General features: G+C 40.2%; 1 protein-coding gene across 11 annotated transcripts in view; it reads right to left on the bottom strand.

The window, feature by feature from the left end:
* Window positions 1-20,877, bottom strand: part of LOC137627833 (piggyBac transposable element-derived protein 4-like) — a 326,978-nt gene that overhangs the window by 86,007 nt on the left and 220,094 nt on the right. For all 11 annotated transcript variants that reach the window (XM_068359224.1, XM_068359225.1, XM_068359226.1 and 8 more), the window contains one exon: window positions 14,968-15,049. In XM_068359224.1, the coding sequence (XP_068215325.1) occupies window positions 14,968-15,049 (82 nt within the window). The remainder of the gene's footprint in view (window positions 1-14,967; window positions 15,050-20,877) is intronic.

Genomic DNA, 20,877 nt, shown 5'->3' with positions numbered 1-20,877 from the left:
CACGCGGTAACCACGTGGGACACACGAGTCGGGACACAAAGGGTCGCAAGAGAATGGAGAGCGGCGTGATGGTATCACGACGCAACCAGAGAACTTACTGACGAGCGAGACCCAAGCTAACGCCGACCTAGCTCAGGACTACCCTCAGAGCACGTTCTCCTTATACCTGGGTTAGTCCCCCACAGAAAACGTTAGTAGGGTAGACTACACAAAACTCTGGTCGGTTGAGAGGAGATTCCAGGTAACTCCTAAGAAAGTAGTTCGAGGTAAGTCTCTGTGTTGGAAAAAATAAAGATTTATTCATGTTTCTTTCTAGAAATATTTACAGAATATCCCCGTCAGACAACCAAAATCCCTAAATCTAGGGATAAATCCCTATATCTGGCAAGGAAAACATATCGTACGACGACCGAAATAAAAATTAATATAAAAATAAATACTGAGGATCAACACAAAAATAAACGGTAAGGTTACGCCTACCCAGCCCTTTAATCCTTTACAAGGGTAGGTCCCTTAAACTGCCCTTTAAACCGTTTAAAAGGCTTCGTATCTTGCGCATGGCAATGGCGGGGACCTATCGAAATATGACAATAACTATTTTTCGCGAATTTCAGCCAATATCGCCAAAATTACACCCAGCCGATCCCCTTAAGTGTACGGAGTCCCCACATGTAAACAAAAATATTTATTGTGTTTGTGTGTTGAACTCTTCTTTCATATAATATCAAGAGACCTAGGCAGGCTTCAAGCATGATTTTGTATGGTAGGCTGGTCCTACATTATGTATTTCTATTGTATCAGTGCATTAGTGTATAAAAAAAAAAAAAAAAAAAAAAAAAAAAAACAATTTAATTTATTACATAATAGCCAAAATTAGCTCTGTCACCCGGGGAACTTTTAAAAAGTTAAAAGAAAATTTACCGTAATTAATAAAAGGAACCTATTTAAGAACCAACCTTCAAAAAAACCAACCTGTTAGAGCTAAGGTTTCAAAGACGCACACTTTTTCTGTTTTTTTAATACCAATCTTTCTTCGCATTGAACTGGTGAGGGTTTGTGTTGGAGCACGAGAGGTGGAGGGAGGTGGTGTGTTGGCGGACATAGAGGGCTGGGGAGAATCAGCTGTTGGTGGTGGAGGTGAAATGGCCGACGCTCGTCGCTCATCCAGTTTCCTTCTTTTCACCTCTCTCGCTTTTTCAGCTGCTTCGGCCATTCTCTTGATGATGCCTTTCTTCCTTGGCATTGTAGAAACGATTTTCTGTATAATCTATATAATTATACAAAATTGGCCAATGAACATCGACACCTGCAGACGACACAAAGAGGAATGTCAGAATAGCAGACGACGCAGACAACCGCACGCTACGAAAGCCTTCAAAGCACTAGCCTGTTGCTAACTTGCTAGCTGGTCTTCTCTCACATTCCCAATACGCAGTGGAAGAGTTGCTAAACATTACTTTATTCATAATATATGTATACGTATATAATTCCTTATGTATTAATATTATACGCTGTATAACCAAATAATATGGAAATGAGTGTGATTGTCAAAATAATAACTTATTTTAGCAAAATATTGTAAAAAAAAATAGAATCAATATATCGTCATGAAACTTTGTGTGTGGGTCGCCATGACGACGAAGTATTCGATGGTTGATTCACTAAGAATCGACTTTTTTCAAAATATTTCGTCATTTTTGACGCCCGGTCCCTTAAAGAAGTGAGAGAGGATAAGAAAGTTATCCACAATTTGTGATAACCATTAATAAATGTTAATGTATTAGTAAGTAATTATAAGGCAAGTACTTTGGGTTCATTGCAATAGTCTATATTGCTATCCTCTAAGGGGAATGTGTTGTAAAATAAAAGAAATTTCAGGGTTGGCATGGAAATTGTCGAACTTTAGTAAATAATAAGAGGCGAAATACTAATCAAATTAAGTATTGTGAAGTATATTTCGTTCTTTTTAAATTAAATAAATAATTAATAAATAAATAGATCAAATATTATAAATAAAAGTATAAATAATTAGTATAAATATTTGGGAGGTGCCGCGATTATGAGTAGCATTTTAAATCGTCACTGCAACAGTGTAGCATTTTAATAATGAATATTTATTAATATTATTTTTTAAATCTTCACTGCAACAGTGTAGCATTTTTTTAATTATGAATATTTATTAATACTACTTATTTATTACTAATATTTACAAATATATACCATGCCTTATAAGGCATCAAAATTATCCCTCATCATTTTAAGAAATCTATCTGTAGCTTTCCTTTTGGGTCTACTAGACTGGCTCGGATGAATTGACCTACTGTTATTACCCTCGTTTTGTTCTCGTGGTCTAGCCACTACCTCATTATTACAGTTTCCATTCACATTCGTCTGGGTCGGAGTCTCAACCTGACTTAAGAGATATTTCCATTGGATACAGATTGGATATGGAATGATATTCAATTGCTCCATTTCCTTGCTTAAGTTTGACTGTTCTTACTTTATCAAAACCCAATACCAGTTCCAATACTCTACCCATCATCCAAAAAGGTCTTGCTTTATTTACTGCTTTAGTTAGCACAATATCCCCAACTTTTATTCTATTCTCCCATTTATTTTGATACACGTTTCTACTGTGTTCCCGGAGACTTAACAATTAATTTTCATACCACAATGCTTTAAAGTTGTTCAATATTTCCTCCTGTCTAAAAACTTATTATAAGACAACCTTCTCGTCAACAAATCAGCAGGATTTTGTTGTGTATACACATAATTATACTTTAGAGGCAAGTTAAATTCTTTAACATTTTCACTCTCAAGTTCATCTACTTCTAATATTCTATTTCTTATAAATTTAGATTTTACTTTAGACTCCTTAGTTATTATCCAGTTCAATACAACTTGAGCGTCCACACAAATATTTACAAGTGTAGGTAGACATTTAAATGCTAAAATCACCCCCATTAATTCTAAAGTGGGCACACTATGCTCATTTCCCTTTCTTAAAGGAGCCAATTTTGATTTAGCAAACAAAAAAGAGCTTTGATTGTCATCAGAACATGCATACATTACAAAACCATAAGCTTCAGTTGAGCTGTCACAAAATACATGAAGCCCATATGTTTTTTGTTCATTTAAAGCCTGACGAGGAAAAGACAACTCTGACAGCATTTCAAAATCTCTACTTATGCTTTTCATCTCATTTGTTATCTCTTTTGGTACTTGTTGATCCCATTCTACTTCTAATTTCCATACTTTTCTCATTAATACCCTCCCTCTTATACTTACTGGCAAGGTAAAATTCAGTGGATCAAAAACTTTAGGGATCTGAGACAAACCTTTTCTTTTAGTGTCAGCAGCAGCTTCCACACGACAAGGTGCCAGACTTAAAAGTATCACTATTTACATTATACCTATAACCTAAAACTTTCTCTTCCATACAATTATGTTCAACTAGCCTTCCTTCAACCTCCATGATTTTCCTTAATTCAAGTGAATTGGAATTCCATGACCTCAAGGTAAATCCTCCTTCTTGCATTCTTGATGCACAAAGACTATATAATTCCTGTAATTCATCAATATTATGACCTGTGATTATTAAATTATCTACATAAAAATTATTTTCTAAAATTTCTCTACACTTATCCTCAGGATACATCTTATTTAGTTGTTACTTGTTCATCTGTTCTTATTACGGGCCTATGAGGTATCCAAGTATAATTATCATAATCAGAAGGTGATACATTTATTTCTTCTAAGATTCCATCTTTTCATTGATTATCAAAAACTTCCTCATATTTACTTAATAGTCAAGATGTTCCATTGTTCTATCCAAAACCTCAAGGGCTATAAAATGATTAGAAGGCACTTGAGAAATTTTCTCAGGGTACCAAGGTAATTTAACATGATAATAACCCTCCTTCAAACTAATACCTTCTTGGAAATTTTCTATTTGATGTTTATCAAATGAGACCAGCTCCTTATCATTAGTTTTAATACCCATAGATTCAAAACTAAACAGATTTTCCAGCCCATTATCTACTTCACTGTCAGACAAAATATGTTTTAATGGATTAAAATATGATTTAAAAGGATCCATAATTAAGTTAACCATAGTTTTGGTCTTCACACTAACTTGCTTTGCCTTTGTCTGAGTTTCAAACAAGGACTTTCTTTGATAAGAATTAAGAAAGTTTAATGCATTTCCTACTGGGGCTACCCTTCCATTCAATATGAAACAAAAACCACCACCACATTTCTAAATGGACAAGGAGAAATACTGAATTATATCCATACCTATCAGCATATCTACTTCTATCAATTCATGATTTCTTTCTTCATAAAAGGTTTCATCAGCCAAACTTTTATTCTCTGATTTCAATCTATCTATTATCTGGTTCATACCTGGCAATTCATAGGAAATATTCATCGCTTCGTCTATTAATAAAGGCACAAATGCTAATCTATTTCCTATCTTTATACCAGTTGACATTTGTTTGAATTTAGTTTCTTGACCTATATATGTATGCACTTCATGTTCCAATTCATACAAACTTTCATATTCTGAACACATATCTTTGGAAACATGTTTCACTATATAGGACCTCTTGACTACCACAGTCCACCAGACCGCTTACTTTACGGCATCTCTTTCCATTCTTCAACTCTAGGGTCATTGTTGGTAAAATATTACTGATATCCATATTTCTGGATGCATAGCACAAATTTACACTAACATTAGTCTTGGTAGTTTTTTCTTGATTAAGGCACATAGGTGTTATATGCTCTCTTTTCTTGCAAATCAAACATTTAAACCTCATCATACCTTTTTTCCCATAATATTCAGATTCTTTGTGACCAGAACCTGCACACCCAGTACACAGAGATAATTCTATTATTCTGGCTAATTTAGACTCATAGGTTAAATAAGTTTCACACTTTCCTAAAGAGTGTCCATCAGAAAAGCATAATTTGCAATGACTTTTAACATTTTTATTTGCAGCTACCACTGTGTCAAAATTTTGTACTGTGGGAAATATTCGCTCAACTTGATTTACCTGCACTACTGAGAGACTTCTGCCATTTGGTTTTTTACTGTCTCTGTACAACTTTTTATTCACAGATGTAGTTCTACTTAAAGTTTTCAAAGCTTCTTTATAGTGGGAAAATATCTGACAAGGTAGGATAATTTTTGAGATTTTATTTATCAACTCCTTCACTACTACTTTAGGGGGCTTACTCATTATCAAATGACTCACAAGAATATTACCAGCAGAACCCTCTTCCAAGAAATCTACATTATAATGCTGCAATTCATATAAATAAGAACTAACCTCTGCTATAAAATATTTAACATTGGAAAACTCAAGATCATTAGCATCACTAGGGACAGCTTTTAATATATTTTTTAGTGTTTCATCTATTATGAAATCCTTATCTAGGAATTCATCAGTCAGCAAATCTAATGCTACTACGTAATTCTTATCAGTAATAGACGAATGTGATACTTGTTTTAGTGTATACCCCTTTATCATATAAATATGCATTTCCATTTGTTTTTAGGCTAAGATTCTCATTTATATGTATCTATTTGTATACATATGATTATGTATATGTATGCATACATTTTGTATATCTATATCCATATTTACTTTATTTTTTATTTTTACTTAATTGATGATATTATTTTGCTGTATTATTGTCCGAAGAGCTCTGCTCCACATGGGCTTGGACCGAGTCTTTTTTTCTTTTTGTAAATCTTTGAATGTAAATATTTTTTGTCCAATAAACATTATTATTATTATTATTATCATTATTATTAAGTAACCAACCAGATACGATAATTTAGCCGAAGATGATAAGTGTTTTCTAGAACCAATTACATTATCAAACTGATTCAAGAAATTATGAAAAGCGAATTTATCCTTCTCTTTGCCATTAAAAGTGCCACAAGTTAAAGTAGGAGGTTTACCATCACTCATACAATCACTGAAATTTTTTACAGAAATGACAACACTTTCATCTCTTTTTTGAACCAAATTATCTTCATAAGCATCTAATTCTATTGAAACATTAATTTTGTATTGAGCTTGACCATCTAGTTCATTATTAAAACACTGTTCATCTCTGATTCCTAATTCAGTTTTTTCCATTAGCAAATTAATTAATTCATTGCAGTCACTTACTTTACTTAATTCCAATTCCACTTCACTGACCTGCTTTTTACACAAAGATGAATGCAATGTTCCAGTATCATGCAACTCCTGCAACTTTTTACAATAGTGATTTTTCGTTTATGAGTGGCTCTTTTACTCCTCAAAACTTTCAAGTTTTTCTTTAACCTCATCCAATGGCAACTTATTTGGGTTTTCCCCTAGATAATCCAATAATTCAGTGCTACTAGCCATAATGCAAATCGATAAAAATGAAGGAGATTGAAATTATATAAAATGTTATTTTCATTAGTAAAATAAATTTTTGAATATACTTACCCGGTGATCATATAGCTGTCAGCTCTGCTGCCCGACAGAAAAACCTACGGACGAAATACGCCAGCGATCGCTATACAGGTGGGGGTGTACATCAACAGCGCCATCTGTCGAGCAGGTACTCAAGTACTCCATGTCAACACAGAACCAATTTTCTCCTCGGCCCACTGGGTCTCTATTGGGGAGGAAGGGTGGGTCCTTTAATTTATGATCACCGGGTAAGTATATTCAAAAATTTATTTTACTAATGAAAATAACATTTTTCAATATTAAACTTACCCGGTGATCATATAGCTGATTCACACCCAGGGGGGTGGGTAGAGACCAGCATATATGTTAACAATAAGAGCTAAGTATTTCGTATTTCATTTTAGCAGTTATTCAAAATAACAAACATAAAATTAATAAGTACCTGGTAAGGAAGTCGACTTGAACAATTACTCTGCCTTTTTTAAGTACGTCTTCCTTACTGAGCCTCGCAATCCTCATAGGATGCTGAGCGACTCCTAGGAGCTGAAGTATGAAGGGTTGCAACCCATACTAAAGGACCTCATCAAAACCTCTAATCTAGGCGCTTCTCAAGAAAGAATTTGACAACCCGCCAAATCAACCAGGATGCGAAAGGCTTCTTAGCCTTCCGGACAACCCAAAAAACAACAATAAAAAGCATTTCAAGAGAAAGATTAAAAAGGTTATGGGATTAGGGGAATGTAGTGGTTGAGCCCTCACCCACTACTGCACTCGCTGCTACGAATGGTCCCAGGGTGTAGCAGTTCTCGTAAAGAGACTGGACATCTTTAAGGTAAAATGATGCGAACACTGACTTGCTTCTCCAATAGGTTGCATCCATTACACTCTGCAGAGATCTGTTTTGTTTGAAGGCCACTGAAGTTGCGACAGCTCTAACTTCATGTGTCCTTACCTTCAGCAAAGCATGGTCCTCCTCATTCAGATGGGAATGAGCTTCTCGAATCAAAAGTCTGATATAATAAGAAACTGCATTCTTCGACATAGGTAAAGAAGGTTTCTTAATGGCGCACCATAAAGCTTCTGACTGTCCACGTAATGGCTTAGTACGTCTCAAATAGTACTTAAGAGCTCTTACAGGGCATAGTACTCTTTCTTGTTCATTTCCAACCAAATTAGCAAGGCTTGGAATATCGAACGATTTGGGCCAAGGACGAGAAGGAAGTTCGTTTTTGGCTAAAAAACCAAGCTGTAAGGAACATGTAGCCGTTTGAGATGTAAATCCAATGTTCCTGCTGAAGGCGTGTATCTCACTGACTCTTTTAGCTGTTGCTAAGCAGACGAGGAAAAGAGTTTTCAAAGTGAGATCTTTAAAAGAGGCTGATTGAAGTGGTTCGAACCTTGCTGACATAAGGAATCTTAGTACCACGTCTAAGTTCCAACCTGGTGTGGCCAACCGACGCTCCTTCGAGGTCTCAAAAGACTTAAGGAGGTCCTGTAGATCTTTGTTGTTGGAAAGATCTAAGCCTCTGTGACGGAAGACTGCTGCCAACATGCTTCTGTAACCCTTGATCGTGGGAGCTGAAAGGGATCTTTCCTTCCTTAGGTATAAAAGGAAGTCAGCTATCTGAGTTACAGAGGTACTGGTTGAGGATACTGATTTCGACTTGCACCAGCTTCGGAAGACTTCCCACTTCGACTGGTAGACTTTGAGAGTGGATGTCCTCCTTGCTCTAGCAATCGCTCTGGCTGCCTCCTTCGAAAAGCCTCTAGCTCTCGAGAGTCTTTCGATAGTCTGAAGGCAGTCAGACGAAGAGCGTGGAGGCTTGGGTGTACCTTCTTTACATGCGGCTGACGCAGAAGGTCCACTCTTAGAGGAAGTGTTCTGGGAACGTCTACTAGCCATTGCAGTACCTCGGTGAACCATTCTCTCGCGGGCCAGAGGGGAGCAACCAACGTCAACCTTGTCCCTTCGTGAGAGGCGAACTTCTGCAGTACTCTGTTGACAATCTTGAACGGGGGGAACGCATAAAGGTCTAGATGGGACCAATCCAGAAGAAAGGCATCTATGTGAACTGCTGCTGGGTCCGGAATCGGTGAGCAATAAATTGGGAGCCTCTTGGTCATCGAGGTTGCGAACAGATCTATGGTAGGCTGACCCCACAAGGCCCATAGTCTGTTGCATACATTCTTGTGAAGGGTCCACTCTGTTGGGATGACTTGACCCTTCCGGCTGAGGCGGTCTGCCATGACATTCATGTCGCCTTGAATGAACCTCGTTACAAGGGATATGTTTCGATCTCTTGACCAGGTGAGGAGGTCCCTTGCGATCTCGTACAACGTCATCGAATGAGTCCCTCCTTGCTTGGAGATGTACGCCAAGGCTGTGGTGTTGTCGGAGTTCACCTCCACCACCTTGCCTAGAAGGAGGGACTTGAAGCTTCTCAAGGCCAGATGAACTGCCAGTAGCTCCTTGCAGTTGATGTGCAACGTTCTTTGATCCGTATTCCACGTGCCCGAGCATTCCCGACCGTCCAATGTCGCACCCCAGCCCGTGTCCGATGCGTCCGAGAAGAGAAGGTGATCGGGGGTCTGAACAGCCAGTGGCAGACCCTCCCTGAGGAGAATGTTGTTCTTCCACCAAGTCAGTGAAGACTTCATCTTCTCGGAAATAGGAACCGAGACCGCTTCTAGCGTCTTGTCCTTTCTCCAGTGAACAGCTAGGTGAAATTGAAGGGGTCGGAGGTGGAGTCTCCCTAACGCGATGAACTGGTCCAGTGATGAAAGCGTCCCTATCAGACTCATCCACTGTCTGACTGAACATCGGTCCTTCTTCAGCATGTTCTGGATGCATTCTTGGGCTTGACTGATTCTGGGGGCCGACGGAAAAGCCCGAAAAGCTTGACTCTGAATCTCCATTCCTAGGTATACTATAGTTTGGGATGGGACGAGTTGGGACTTTTCCATATTGACCAGGAGACCCAATTCCTCGGTCAGATCCAGAGTCCACTTGAGATTCTCCAGACAGCGACGACTTGACGCAGCTCTTAAAAGCCAGTCGTCCAAATAGAGGGAGGCTCTGATGTCTGCTAAATGCAGGAATTTGGCAATATTCCTCATCAGTTTGGTAAAAACTAGAGGTGCCGTGCTTAGGCCAAAGCACAGGGCTTGGAACTGGTATACAACCTTCCCGAAAACGAACCTTAGAAAAGGTTGGGAATCTGGGTGGATGGGGACGTGAAAGTAAGCATCCTTTAGGTCTAACGAGACCATCCAGTCTTCCTTCCTGACCGATGCCAGAACCGACTTTGTCGTCTCCATGGGTGAACGTCTGCTTTGTGACAAAGACATTCAGAGCACTGACGTCTAGCACCGGTCTCCACCCTCCTGTCTTCTTCGCCACTAAGAAGAGACGGTTGTAGAAGCCCGGGGATCGATGGTCCCGGACTATGACTACCGCTCCCTTTTGAAGTAAGAGACACCTCTTGCTGTAAAGCTAGCCTCTTGTCCTCCTCTCTGAACCTGGGAGAGAGGTCGATGGGAGTTGTTGCTAGAGGGGCTTGCGCAAGAATGGAATCCTGTACCCCTCTCTGAGTAACTTCACAGACTGTGCGTCTGCGCCCCTGTTCTCCCAGGCCTGCCAGTAGTTCTTGAGCCTGGCTCCCACTGCTGCCTGAAGAAGGTGGCAGTCAGACTCTGCCTCTAGAGGACTTGGAACCCTTCTTCTTGCTCCCACGTAGTCTTTCGGCACGAGCACCTCCTCTGCTGGAGGCTCTGCCACGAAAGGGCGGAATGAACCTTGACGCTGGAGTGTCCATCCTGGGTCTAGGCACGGATGGCAAAGGGGTGGCTTTGCGTGCAGATGACGCCACCAGGTCATGAGTGTCTTTCTGGATCAAGGAGGCGGCAATCTCCTTGATCAACTCTTCAGGGAAGAGACACTTCGAGAGCGGAGCAAACATAAGTTCCGACTTTTGACATGGGGTGACTCCAGCAGACAAGAAGGAGCAAAGGTTATCCCGCTTCTTGAGGACCCCGGACACGAAAGAAGCCGCAAGCTCACTAGAACCATCCCGTATGGCTTTGTCCATGCAGGACATAATGAGCATGGAAGTTTCCTTATCAGAAGGTGAGGTCTTGCTGCTCAATGCTCCCAAACACCAGTCCAAGAAGTTAAAGACTTCGAATGCACGGAAAACTCCTTTCATAAGATGGTCCATATCCGAAGGAGTCCAGCAAATCTTGGAGCGTCTCATAGCCAGCCTGCGGGGAGAGTCTACCAGACTTGAGAAGTCGCCCTGGGCAGAGGCAGGAACTCCCAAGCCGAGAACTTCTCCCGTGGCATACCAGACGCTAGATCTGGAAGCAAGCTTGGCCGGGGGAAACATGAAGGTTGTCTTCCCAAGTTGCTTTTTGGACTGCAACCACTCTCCCAGTACCCTGAAAGCTCTCTTGGACGAGCGCGCGAGTACGAGCTTCGTAAAGGCAGGTGCTGCTGACTGCATGCCTAAAGCGAACTCAGAGGGAGGCGAGTGTGGTGCTGCAGACACAAACTGATCCGGATATAAATCCTTGAACAGCGCAAGCACTTTCCTAAAGTCTAAGGAGGGAGGCGTGGTCTTGGGTTCGTCGATGTCCGAGTGTTGGTCGTCAAGATGTGCAGCTTCGTCATCATCAGAGAGTCCATCGTCTGAATGTTGAGGAGGAAGCGGCAAAGGAGTAGGTAAAAGCTGGACGGCTGAGTCCGGCAGCACGGGTGCATGCGTGGCTGCACTGGACCCAACGTCATGGAACCGTTGGTCAGTTTGAGAACTGGCAACAACCATAGCTGAGTGGGGACGCAAAGCGTCTACTCCTGACTGTGGTCGGATAGCGGAGACCACCGTGGGTTGCGGAGGCTGACGCACCGCGTCAAAACTCGGCAACTGAACTCCACCCTCCTGTTGTTGTGGTAGCACACGAACGGCAACGGAGGGTTCCGTGCGTCTGTGAACGTCAACATGCGTCTGGCAGGGTCGACTGCGCATGGGTGGTGGAGCTCTCACAGCTGGAGTGTGGGAGCAGGCAGCCTCAGCGTCTGCTGGGCGCACAACCGTGGTTGGTTGTAGGCTAACGGGTGCAGCGTCAACCTTCTCCGCACGATACTCCTGCATAAAGGAAGCTAACTGAGTCTGCATAGACTGTAGCAAAGACCACTTAGGGTCTACAGCAGCTGGTGCGGCAACAGACGGAGTTAATGCCTGTTGCGGTACCACTTTGCCTCTCTTAGGAGGCGTGCAGTCGTCGGTGGACTGCAGCGAGTCCGAACTGACCCAGTGGCTACACCTGGGCCGTTGGACTTGCTCGGAAGGGACCTTGCGTTTAAGAGGCCGTGAGACCTTGGTCCATCGTTTCTAGCGAGAAACCTCTTCCGCAGACGAGGAATGAACGGGCTCACTCGTCTTCTTGTGGGTGGGACGATCTAGGCAAGATACGTCCGAAACCACGGAGGGAACGTCTGCCCGCTGATTAAAGCCTGTCGAACCCTTTGGTCGTACGACATTGCTTCTCCCCTGGGCTTGGGAGCTTGCAAGAGGTCCCGGACTGGGAGGACGACAGGCACGAACAGACGCACCCTCATGCGTAACACTGACACTTTTCACTGCACTAACACTCACTTCACTTCCCACTGCACTCTTACCTTTCAACTCCCTGACGTCAGCCATGAGTTGATTGCGGTCATTCGCCAATGACTCGACTCTCTCACCTAGAGCCTGGATGGCACGCATCATATCTGCCATCGAAGGTTGATGAGAGCTAGCAGGGGGGTCGGGAGCAACCACTACAGGGGAAGGAATAGGTTGTGGGGCATGGGGAGAGGAAAAATCTACTGAGCGAGACGAACTCCTCCTGATTCTATCCTTCTCTAGCCTACGTGCATATTTCAGGAATTCTTGAAAATCGAATTCCGAAAGCCCAACGCATTCCTCACATCGATCTTCCAATTGACAGGCTTTACCCCTACAATTGGAACAAACGGTGTGTGGATCGATAGAGGCCTTCGGAAGACGCCTTGAACAGTCCCTAGCGCTACACTTCCTGTACTTGGGGACTTGAGAAGGGTCAGACATCTTGAATTAGTCAAAGGGGGGAATTCAAAATCTATCCAAGTCGTCAACAAATAATCCAAAATTCAACAAAAGAATGCAAGGAAGTATTGAAGATAACTTCTGCACAGCGATAGCTAATAACCAGAAATGAATACTTCACCAAATAACGTGAAAATCAATCCAGAAAACAACAGCGTATTTAGTAGGTCTTGCCGGTGGCACGACAGAGAGAAAATTGGTTCTGTGTTGACATGGAGTACTTGAGTACCTGCTCGACAGATGGCGCTGTTGATGTACACCCCCACCTGTATAGCGATCGCTGGCGTATTTCGTCCGTAGGTTTTTCTGTCGGGCAGCAGAGCTGACAGCTATATGATCACCGGGTAAGTTTAATATTGAAAAATTAATTTTAAAATTACAGTTGAACAATGAGGTCCACTTAACCCAGCCGTTTATCATTATTTTATCAGGTTTCTCATCCCTAATGAACTCAAAACAATTCAGGATGATTAAAAAAATATTGAATTATTTCCAGGGTAGGCTAGGAAATGCAAGACAAAATTTACTTGATCCTCACTTTCCATTCCAAGGGATGAATGATTTAACAGAGGCAACAGACTTCAAATTCCTTGCATAAGAATACCCAATAACTAAAACTTTCATATTAATTTAGGCCAGGATAAGAAAATGAAATAAAAGAATGACCAAATCCCTAATACAATTGAACATGCGACTGACCGAACGTTCCAATATCAAATGGGCGATCGTAAACGGAAGTGAGGCTAGCGACGAAAGCTCCAAGTTACCGATAAATTTCACATTATATCACTTATCTATATATACTATTATTAACGCAAACATTTACGATAAATATCTAATCTCCGAAATAAAAAAAGGAACAATTTGGAAAAATAAAAGAAAATTTACCGTAATTAATAAAAGGAACCTATTTAAGAACCAAACTTCAGAAACCAACCTGTTTGAGATTAGTTTTCAAAGACGCACAGTTTCTATTCACTATTACATGTTAACAAAAATAGAAACTATACTTAGCGACTTTGAACTTTCCAAATTGGTGGCTCCTTGGAATTGTAGAAGTTGGTTCCTTCTTGTACTTTAAATCACTTACTTTTTAGATTTTAGAGAGCACTCTTGGTCTGGCGGAGGTCTAAATACTACTAACTCTGAAGGAAAAATACTCTCCCCATTTCAACTTTTCCGCCCTACCGCACACTATTGGACTAGTTTTTCGGAAGAGCTAAACGGTAACAATCGATTATTTACGACCGTAAAACTCTACTAGTACTTTAATTCGCGGAATCTTTCAAATATTTATACTTTTATTTATAATATTCGATCTATTTATTTATTAATTATTCATGTAATTTAAAAAGAACAAAATATATTTCACAATACTTAATTAATTTGATTAGTATTTCGCCTCTTATTATTTACTAAAGTTCGACACATTTCCATGCCAACCCTGAAATTTCTTTTATTTTACAACAAAGTACTTTTTTTTTTTTTTTTTTTTGCTTTACGCCTTGTAAGCTTTATAAGGCAAAGCAGATAATGTAACCACATTTTCTCTCAACTTTTTGTGTAATAAAGCGAGATGAAAATTAAATCGCATTCTTTATTTCAACATAGTTATCCATTTATGTTGCAAATCATTTAAAATCAACATTGGGGTCTATTTTAATGGAAACGTTTTTTATGAATTTTTGATAAAAAAAACTACGGTTCGTCCAGAACTCACCCTACACGTATATATTAACATGAATGAATCTTGCTTGTATTATAATAAAATACTGTAGCTTAAAAATAGGTGTAAAAAAAAATAGGTAGGTTATTTACTGACGTATCACTAATGAATATTAATTGTATTACTGAGCAATAAATTAGTTAAAAATATGCGCGAGTTGATGAGAAAGGTTTAGTAATGTAAGATAGAAAATGTATCTCGCTACAGTAAGAGTAATATTAATAAAGTACAGTATATACGGTACTGTATATTTCATATACTGTATGTACGATATTGTCCTGTATGTATTGTATTATTTCCCATTCATTACTGCATAGTTCAAATAACTACTTCATTCCGAAGTATCAACAGTTAGGTTAATACCTGGTGTTTTTGTAGAGCTTGTAACGAATTAAGACGATTTACGTTTAAAACTGCCCTCATTACACGAAAAATGTCATGCTAATGCCACTCCAGAAGGAATCAATTTCGTATCTATAAGTATTACTGTACTCTCATGCTACATTGACATTGCAACCCGTTGAGCAGCAACCACTGGACTCTAAGAAAACTTTCCGAATGACTTGTGGGTGCATTATTTGGAGTTTCCAGACCCCTGCTTTCGGGATTCTTAAATAGCCTGATAAGGTTAATCTATCAATCATAGGACACCACTTACTTTGATAAAGTTTGATGGGTGTGGGAGCTGCAGAGTTATCAAACGCTACCTCATTAAGATTTTCTCCTTCTTCTAAAAGCGCCTGAAATTAAGAACAAAATTAATTTGACATTAAAAAAAACTGTTGAAAAAAAAGAACAATGAAGGGTAAACATACAATTCCTAAAATTCAAATAATTTGCTAATGAATATCCAAACCCAAATCATTATAGAGGAATATTCTTTAGTAAAAGCTGGTTCTGTCATTGATAGGGAAAGCTCTGCTACTCATTTGACATAGGCTCCTTTCCCTTTCAAATAGAGGAACAAATGAGATGGTTAGGGGTGGAATCTGATATATACTGTAGAGCGATCTGTATATCTACAAAAAACTTACTTGATTTAGGAGGGCAGTTGTCTCACAGAGCTTTTCAAAGTTGTCGATCCCTACCACTAGCCAAATAATTTGTGTATGCCATACAGTATAAAAGAGACCTACCAAAAATATATTTCATCCTAGAACACAAAACCCATTTACATGAATGCCACACAGTAAAATGACTACCTTGATAGTGTGCTTACTTGTATTAATGTCAGGTCTAGCTACATAACCTTCCACTTGCTCATCCCAAGGTAGGGATGAAAAGAAAGAGAAAAGAAGACCAGTTATTCTTACTCTCACACTAACACACTGATGGGGAAATGCTATCTTAGACATGATAATTCTATGTAGTGAACTGAGAAAAGAAATCACAAATTTTTAAGTAATATGTATTTTTCCTAACATACTTACCTAGAACTACCTTCTTAGGAGTTACTGGTAACACTACCTAACCGACCAGCTTTTTGTATAGTTTACCCTCTTCCCGTTTTCTACGGGGTCAACCTCAGGCAGTGATACGTGCCCTGAGGTGACCCGGGGTCAGGCAGCGTGCTAGCTCAGGTCGAATCGTCAGTAAGTTTCTGGTCGCGGCGTGATCAACATCTCGCCGCGCTCTCTCTTACCTTGTGCGACCCTTTGTGTCCCCCGATCCTTTGTGCTTACCGCGTACTGAACTGAGAAAAGAAGTAAGGTTTGCTACACTACTTGTTAGGAAGCCACCACTGGACCTAGAGAGAAGGTATCTAGGGATCACGAAAATAGTGTGACATGGTGTCTGTGTCTTCTAAACTTGGGCCACTGAGTGGTTCTTATGGAAGAACATTGCAGCACCAATGCTTCTGACTTCATTAGCTCTAGCAGACTGCAACTCTGAAGAGTCAGCTCCTCTATCTTTGTAGGCTCTAGAAAAGATTTCTCGAAGCCAGAAGGATATGGTGTATCTGGAATTTTTTTCTTTTTTAACCTGCCCATACAGTACTTAAAAACAATGTTATAATTGTGGTTTACAGGGTCTAGTACATTTAATGCAGAGCCTTGCTGCCCTATGACATAGAAGCGAGTCATCAGGATTAACGTTCGCTTCCTTCCACGATGACACTAAGAAGGAATCGAACTATGGGTCATTGATTGATGGATTTTGTGTTTTTGCTACAAAGTCAGGAACGTTTAGATGAAGCCAAGGCTAATATGAATATCCTTCTAAGAGTGAGATTTCTGTCCGAGTCTCTCGCTCTCTCTCTAAGGGGATGCTGGATAAACTCCAAGCGTCAATAGACAGCTAAGCTACCGCACTCTGGTATTTCTTCACGTGGGGTTGATGTAGAGGGGCGAATAAAATTGGAAGCTCCCTTGGTACTTCTGTCAAAAGTTGCAGATGGTTAGGATACTTGTCTGCGTGAAGCCATTTCAGTGCTTCAATTGTTATTTTGAGGATTGACATTAAGACAGCTCTGCTGATCGCTTTCTTGAAGAGTCAAAATGGTGGGAAAGCATTCATGTTGAGATCATCCCATGGCTGTTGGAATGCATACTCTAATGCTGCTGCTTTGGAGTTCCTCGCCACTAGAGGATTCAAAAACCATACTGGGTCAGCCACTTGATTGCAATGACTAAGATTGTTTGCGATTACGGTCCACTTCCCAGGAATGAACCGTGCTGACAGGGAGACGTCATTGTCCTCTGCCATCATCGTATAGTAGGGTTATCGCTCATCAATACTACTGAGTGGCCCTTGACTGTCTTGAAAGTTGGCTAATACTAAGAATGCTGCTTTCAATTCCAGTAAGTTTAGGCAAGATTTCCAGTACTTTTCTTCTATCCACAGATATGACGCATCTGAAAATAAGATCAATTCCAGAAGGAGACCTTGCAACAGGGTTTCCTTCATTTGTTTTGTTTTTTTTTGTTTAGCCATCAGAACAAGTCTTTTCAGACTTCATGAGTTGTTTTACCCTGCATAGTTAGAGGGTCAATACTCTGCTGCCAATTCAATTTGAGATGCCACTGAACAGAAAGGTGTCTTCTCTTATGTAAGACCAGCCTTCTAGAGATGGCAAATGTCCAAGAAATCGATGCCCGGTATTTACTGAGAGCTATTTTTCGTGGGGAATGGTGTATGTACTTTCCGTAATCTTAGCAGCCTGCACTGTGATGGGAACACTTTTCCTTGAGTTGTGTACATGTTCATTTCTTAGTACACAATCTGTTGGCTTGGATTGAGAACAGACTTCTCAAGATTTATCTAGATTCCTAGATCAAGACAAACTCAGTGAAGAAGGTCTCTGTGTTGTATTAGCTGAGACTTTAATTCCGCTAACAACAGCCAGTCGTCGAGGTAATGTAACGGTCGTATTCCCATCACATGAGCCCAGGTTAAAACAAGGTGCTATGAAAATACCAAAACATAGAATGTGAAACTGGAAGTTCCATGTTTCCAAAATGAAACAAAGTTACTTTCAAGAATTCAAGTCTGTGGACATAATAAAATTGTTGCGTCTTACCGCCTGTAATACTATACTGTGTTGGGAGACTACCTTGAACAAAGTCTAAACTACAAAGCCATTCAAATGGAAAAGGTAGATGACTGGCCTCCAAACTCGTGACAACTTCTGTTTGAGAAAGATTGTGGTAAAAGTTAAGGACAAGTCGTAGACCTCCTCGACCATGTTTTTGTATAACTTTTGTTCGAACTATTCCCCAAGGGAGAGGTCTTTGGTTGACCCTCTCAAATATAACAATCAGTTCGTCGTCACTAAAGTGAAAGGAAGGAGAGAAAGACATACCCCACTGGTGGTGGTATGGGGGGAGCAGCAGAGCACCAGCCATCCACTGAGATACTACCACAGGAAGTTATTGGGTCCAAAATAGACGGTACTACATTGGACCCTTCTCTCTGGTTAGGTTTTATTTTCCTGTTGACTATACATATACCTAATACTGTATTCTGGCCTATTTTTTACATATTCTCCTCTGTCCTCATACACCTTGCAATGCATAAGGTTTTGGGTCTAAGAAAACTTTAATGGTTTGTGTATAAAAGAACATTTTTTGATTTATATTGTATTTTTTATTGTATCCCTCAAGCCCCTTTCCAAAAAATATCTTAATCTGTTATTAATCCTTTCCAGGTATTGACAGCAGCCCCTACACTCAGTAGGGAGTGTAAGGGAAGTTATTATTCCACACTACTGTATGTATATAGAAAAGTCGAGTACATCCGTCCCTCTAATTCAATGTATCGCAAAACATGATTATCTCGTTTAATAGAAATAAATTATGCATTGCTCAAAATGGGTGAAACAGGAGAAAGTGAAGATATGAACTCAAGTTTCAAGGCTCAGCTAGAAGATGTTGTCATTAGAGAAGTTTTGACGTCAGTATTCTCAGTCAGTTGAAAAAGGGCTTCGACAGTTGGAAAACTTGAGTCTCCAAGATTTCATCAACAAGGCTCAAGATTTTGCTACTCCACATCACCAGATAACAAAAGGTGATTCCCTACTGGAACTTAGTGATGGACAGTTTTTTTTAAATGTTTGCCCCAGAACCAAGTGAACATAAAATGGCCTTTTAACTAAAAGTAAGCTACTGTGTTGCTATATGAGTGTGTGTCATAAACATTGATAGTTGGCGGGAGCTATTGAAAATGGAGTTTTTATGATAAAACAAAGCAAGAGAACTTTAACCAAAGACAGTGAAAGACCATGGTATGGAGGCTATGGCACTACCCAAGACTAGAGAACAATGGTGTCCTTCTCCTAGGAGAGCTGCTTACCATAGCTAAAGTCTCTCCTACCCTTACCAAGAGGAAAGTGGCCACTGAACAATTACAGTGCAGTAGTTAACCCCTTGAGAGAAGAATTGTTTGGTAATCTCGGTGTTAGTCATGTGTATGAGGACAGAGGAGAATATGTAAAGAATAGGCCAGACTATTCGGTGCATGTGTAGGCAAAGGGGAAATGAACCGTAACCAGAGAGAAGGATTCAATGTAGCACTGCCTGGCCAGTCAAAGGACCCCATGACTCTCTAGCAGTAATATCTCAACAGGTGGCTGGTGCCCTGACCAACCTACTATTGCTGCAAATCACTCGTTTATGATATTTCCCCACCCAAAAAATCATGGTCCCCCATAATTGTCTTTTATAAGGGGGTCCAGAAACTCATGAACGGGTGGTTGGGCCAAATAATCATGGTCAGAAATGCAAAAAACACAAGATAACGAGTAGGAAAAATAAATGGTTCATGAATTTGGCTAGAAATTAAAGTATCATATATATACCACAAATGATATCCCAAATCCTTGAAGTTTTTATATAACAGGTCCTAGTATTAACAGTCTATAAACCAAGACAGCGGTTGCCACTGTGTCTTGGGGAATGTTCTAACCAACTCTAGTTCCCATTATCATTCGGGATATTCCCTCCGGGGGTAGTAACCCTGTGATACCTCTACTGGTAAAATTCTCTGGTATATCACTCGCAGAAATATCCCAAGTAGAAAACTGCCTAGATGAACTTCCATCAGGACGACATAACTAAAGCCCGCCCCAAAAACCACAGTTGATCTAAACCAAAAACTTTGTTTCTGTTGTGGTAGCTATTTTTAATAAAAAGAAATTACATTCACCATGACAGCCTATCTTAAAGAGATAAATTATGGATCTTACCTACTCAGTTCTGTGCCGAGGATGGTTGATCAAAGGTGTCACACAGCGGCCATAAAACCTGTTATTCTACATTAAAATGCTTGGAAGTATCTAAATAAATTAACCCTAGATTTTTCAAAAGCTTGTCGCGGCTCTAATCGGTCCTTATTTGGTTATGCCCAGCCCTTGAAATTTCCCGTGTTCGCAGCGCTGCCTGTAGGCCAATTGAACAGCTGCGTGACATCACACCAGGGACACCTGATTTCACTGGCAATGCCGGACATATTGGAAACTGCGAGCGATACGGAAGAAATTAGCAATGATTTCACCGATGACGAAAATGACCCACAATTAGAAATTTTGACAGCTGAAAGTCCGGGCAGTATTCAGCCATATAGATTTGAACCAGAGCACTCATCTTCAGAAGAAAATGAGGAAAGTTCCGACAAGAGCAGCAACAGAGACGACAGAGAGGAAGACCGGCGGCTTGAAGACTTGTTCTGGTTGGTTTCTCAGACTAAAACACTGTGTATTTGTTTTAAAAGATCATATTTTCATTTGAATTAGAAGGCTATGTAAATACGCAAATGGTTATGTGTACATAATGCCGCAGATGCACTACTAGCCGCCACCAACTGAAACCATTTAAGCAAAGTATTTAAAATATAATTTTGTTTTTGGAACTAAATAAAAAGTAATGTATGCCCCCCATTTGATGTGTACATTCAGCACTAGCAAAGGTAAAGTAGATCAATTATCATTATTATTATTACTTGATAAGCTACAACCCTAGTTGGAAAAGCCAGATGCTATAAGCCCAGGGGCTCCAACAGGGAAAATAGCCCAGTGAGGAAAGGAAAAAAGAAAAAGAAAATATTTTAAGAAGAGTATTATTAAAATAAGTAA

This window comes from Palaemon carinicauda, chromosome 35, assembly GCF_036898095.1.
Source record: "Palaemon carinicauda isolate YSFRI2023 chromosome 35, ASM3689809v2, whole genome shotgun sequence".
Lineage (NCBI taxonomy): Eukaryota > Metazoa > Arthropoda > Malacostraca > Decapoda > Palaemonidae > Palaemon > Palaemon carinicauda.
This window is presented reverse-complemented; position numbering and strand designations above follow the sequence as displayed.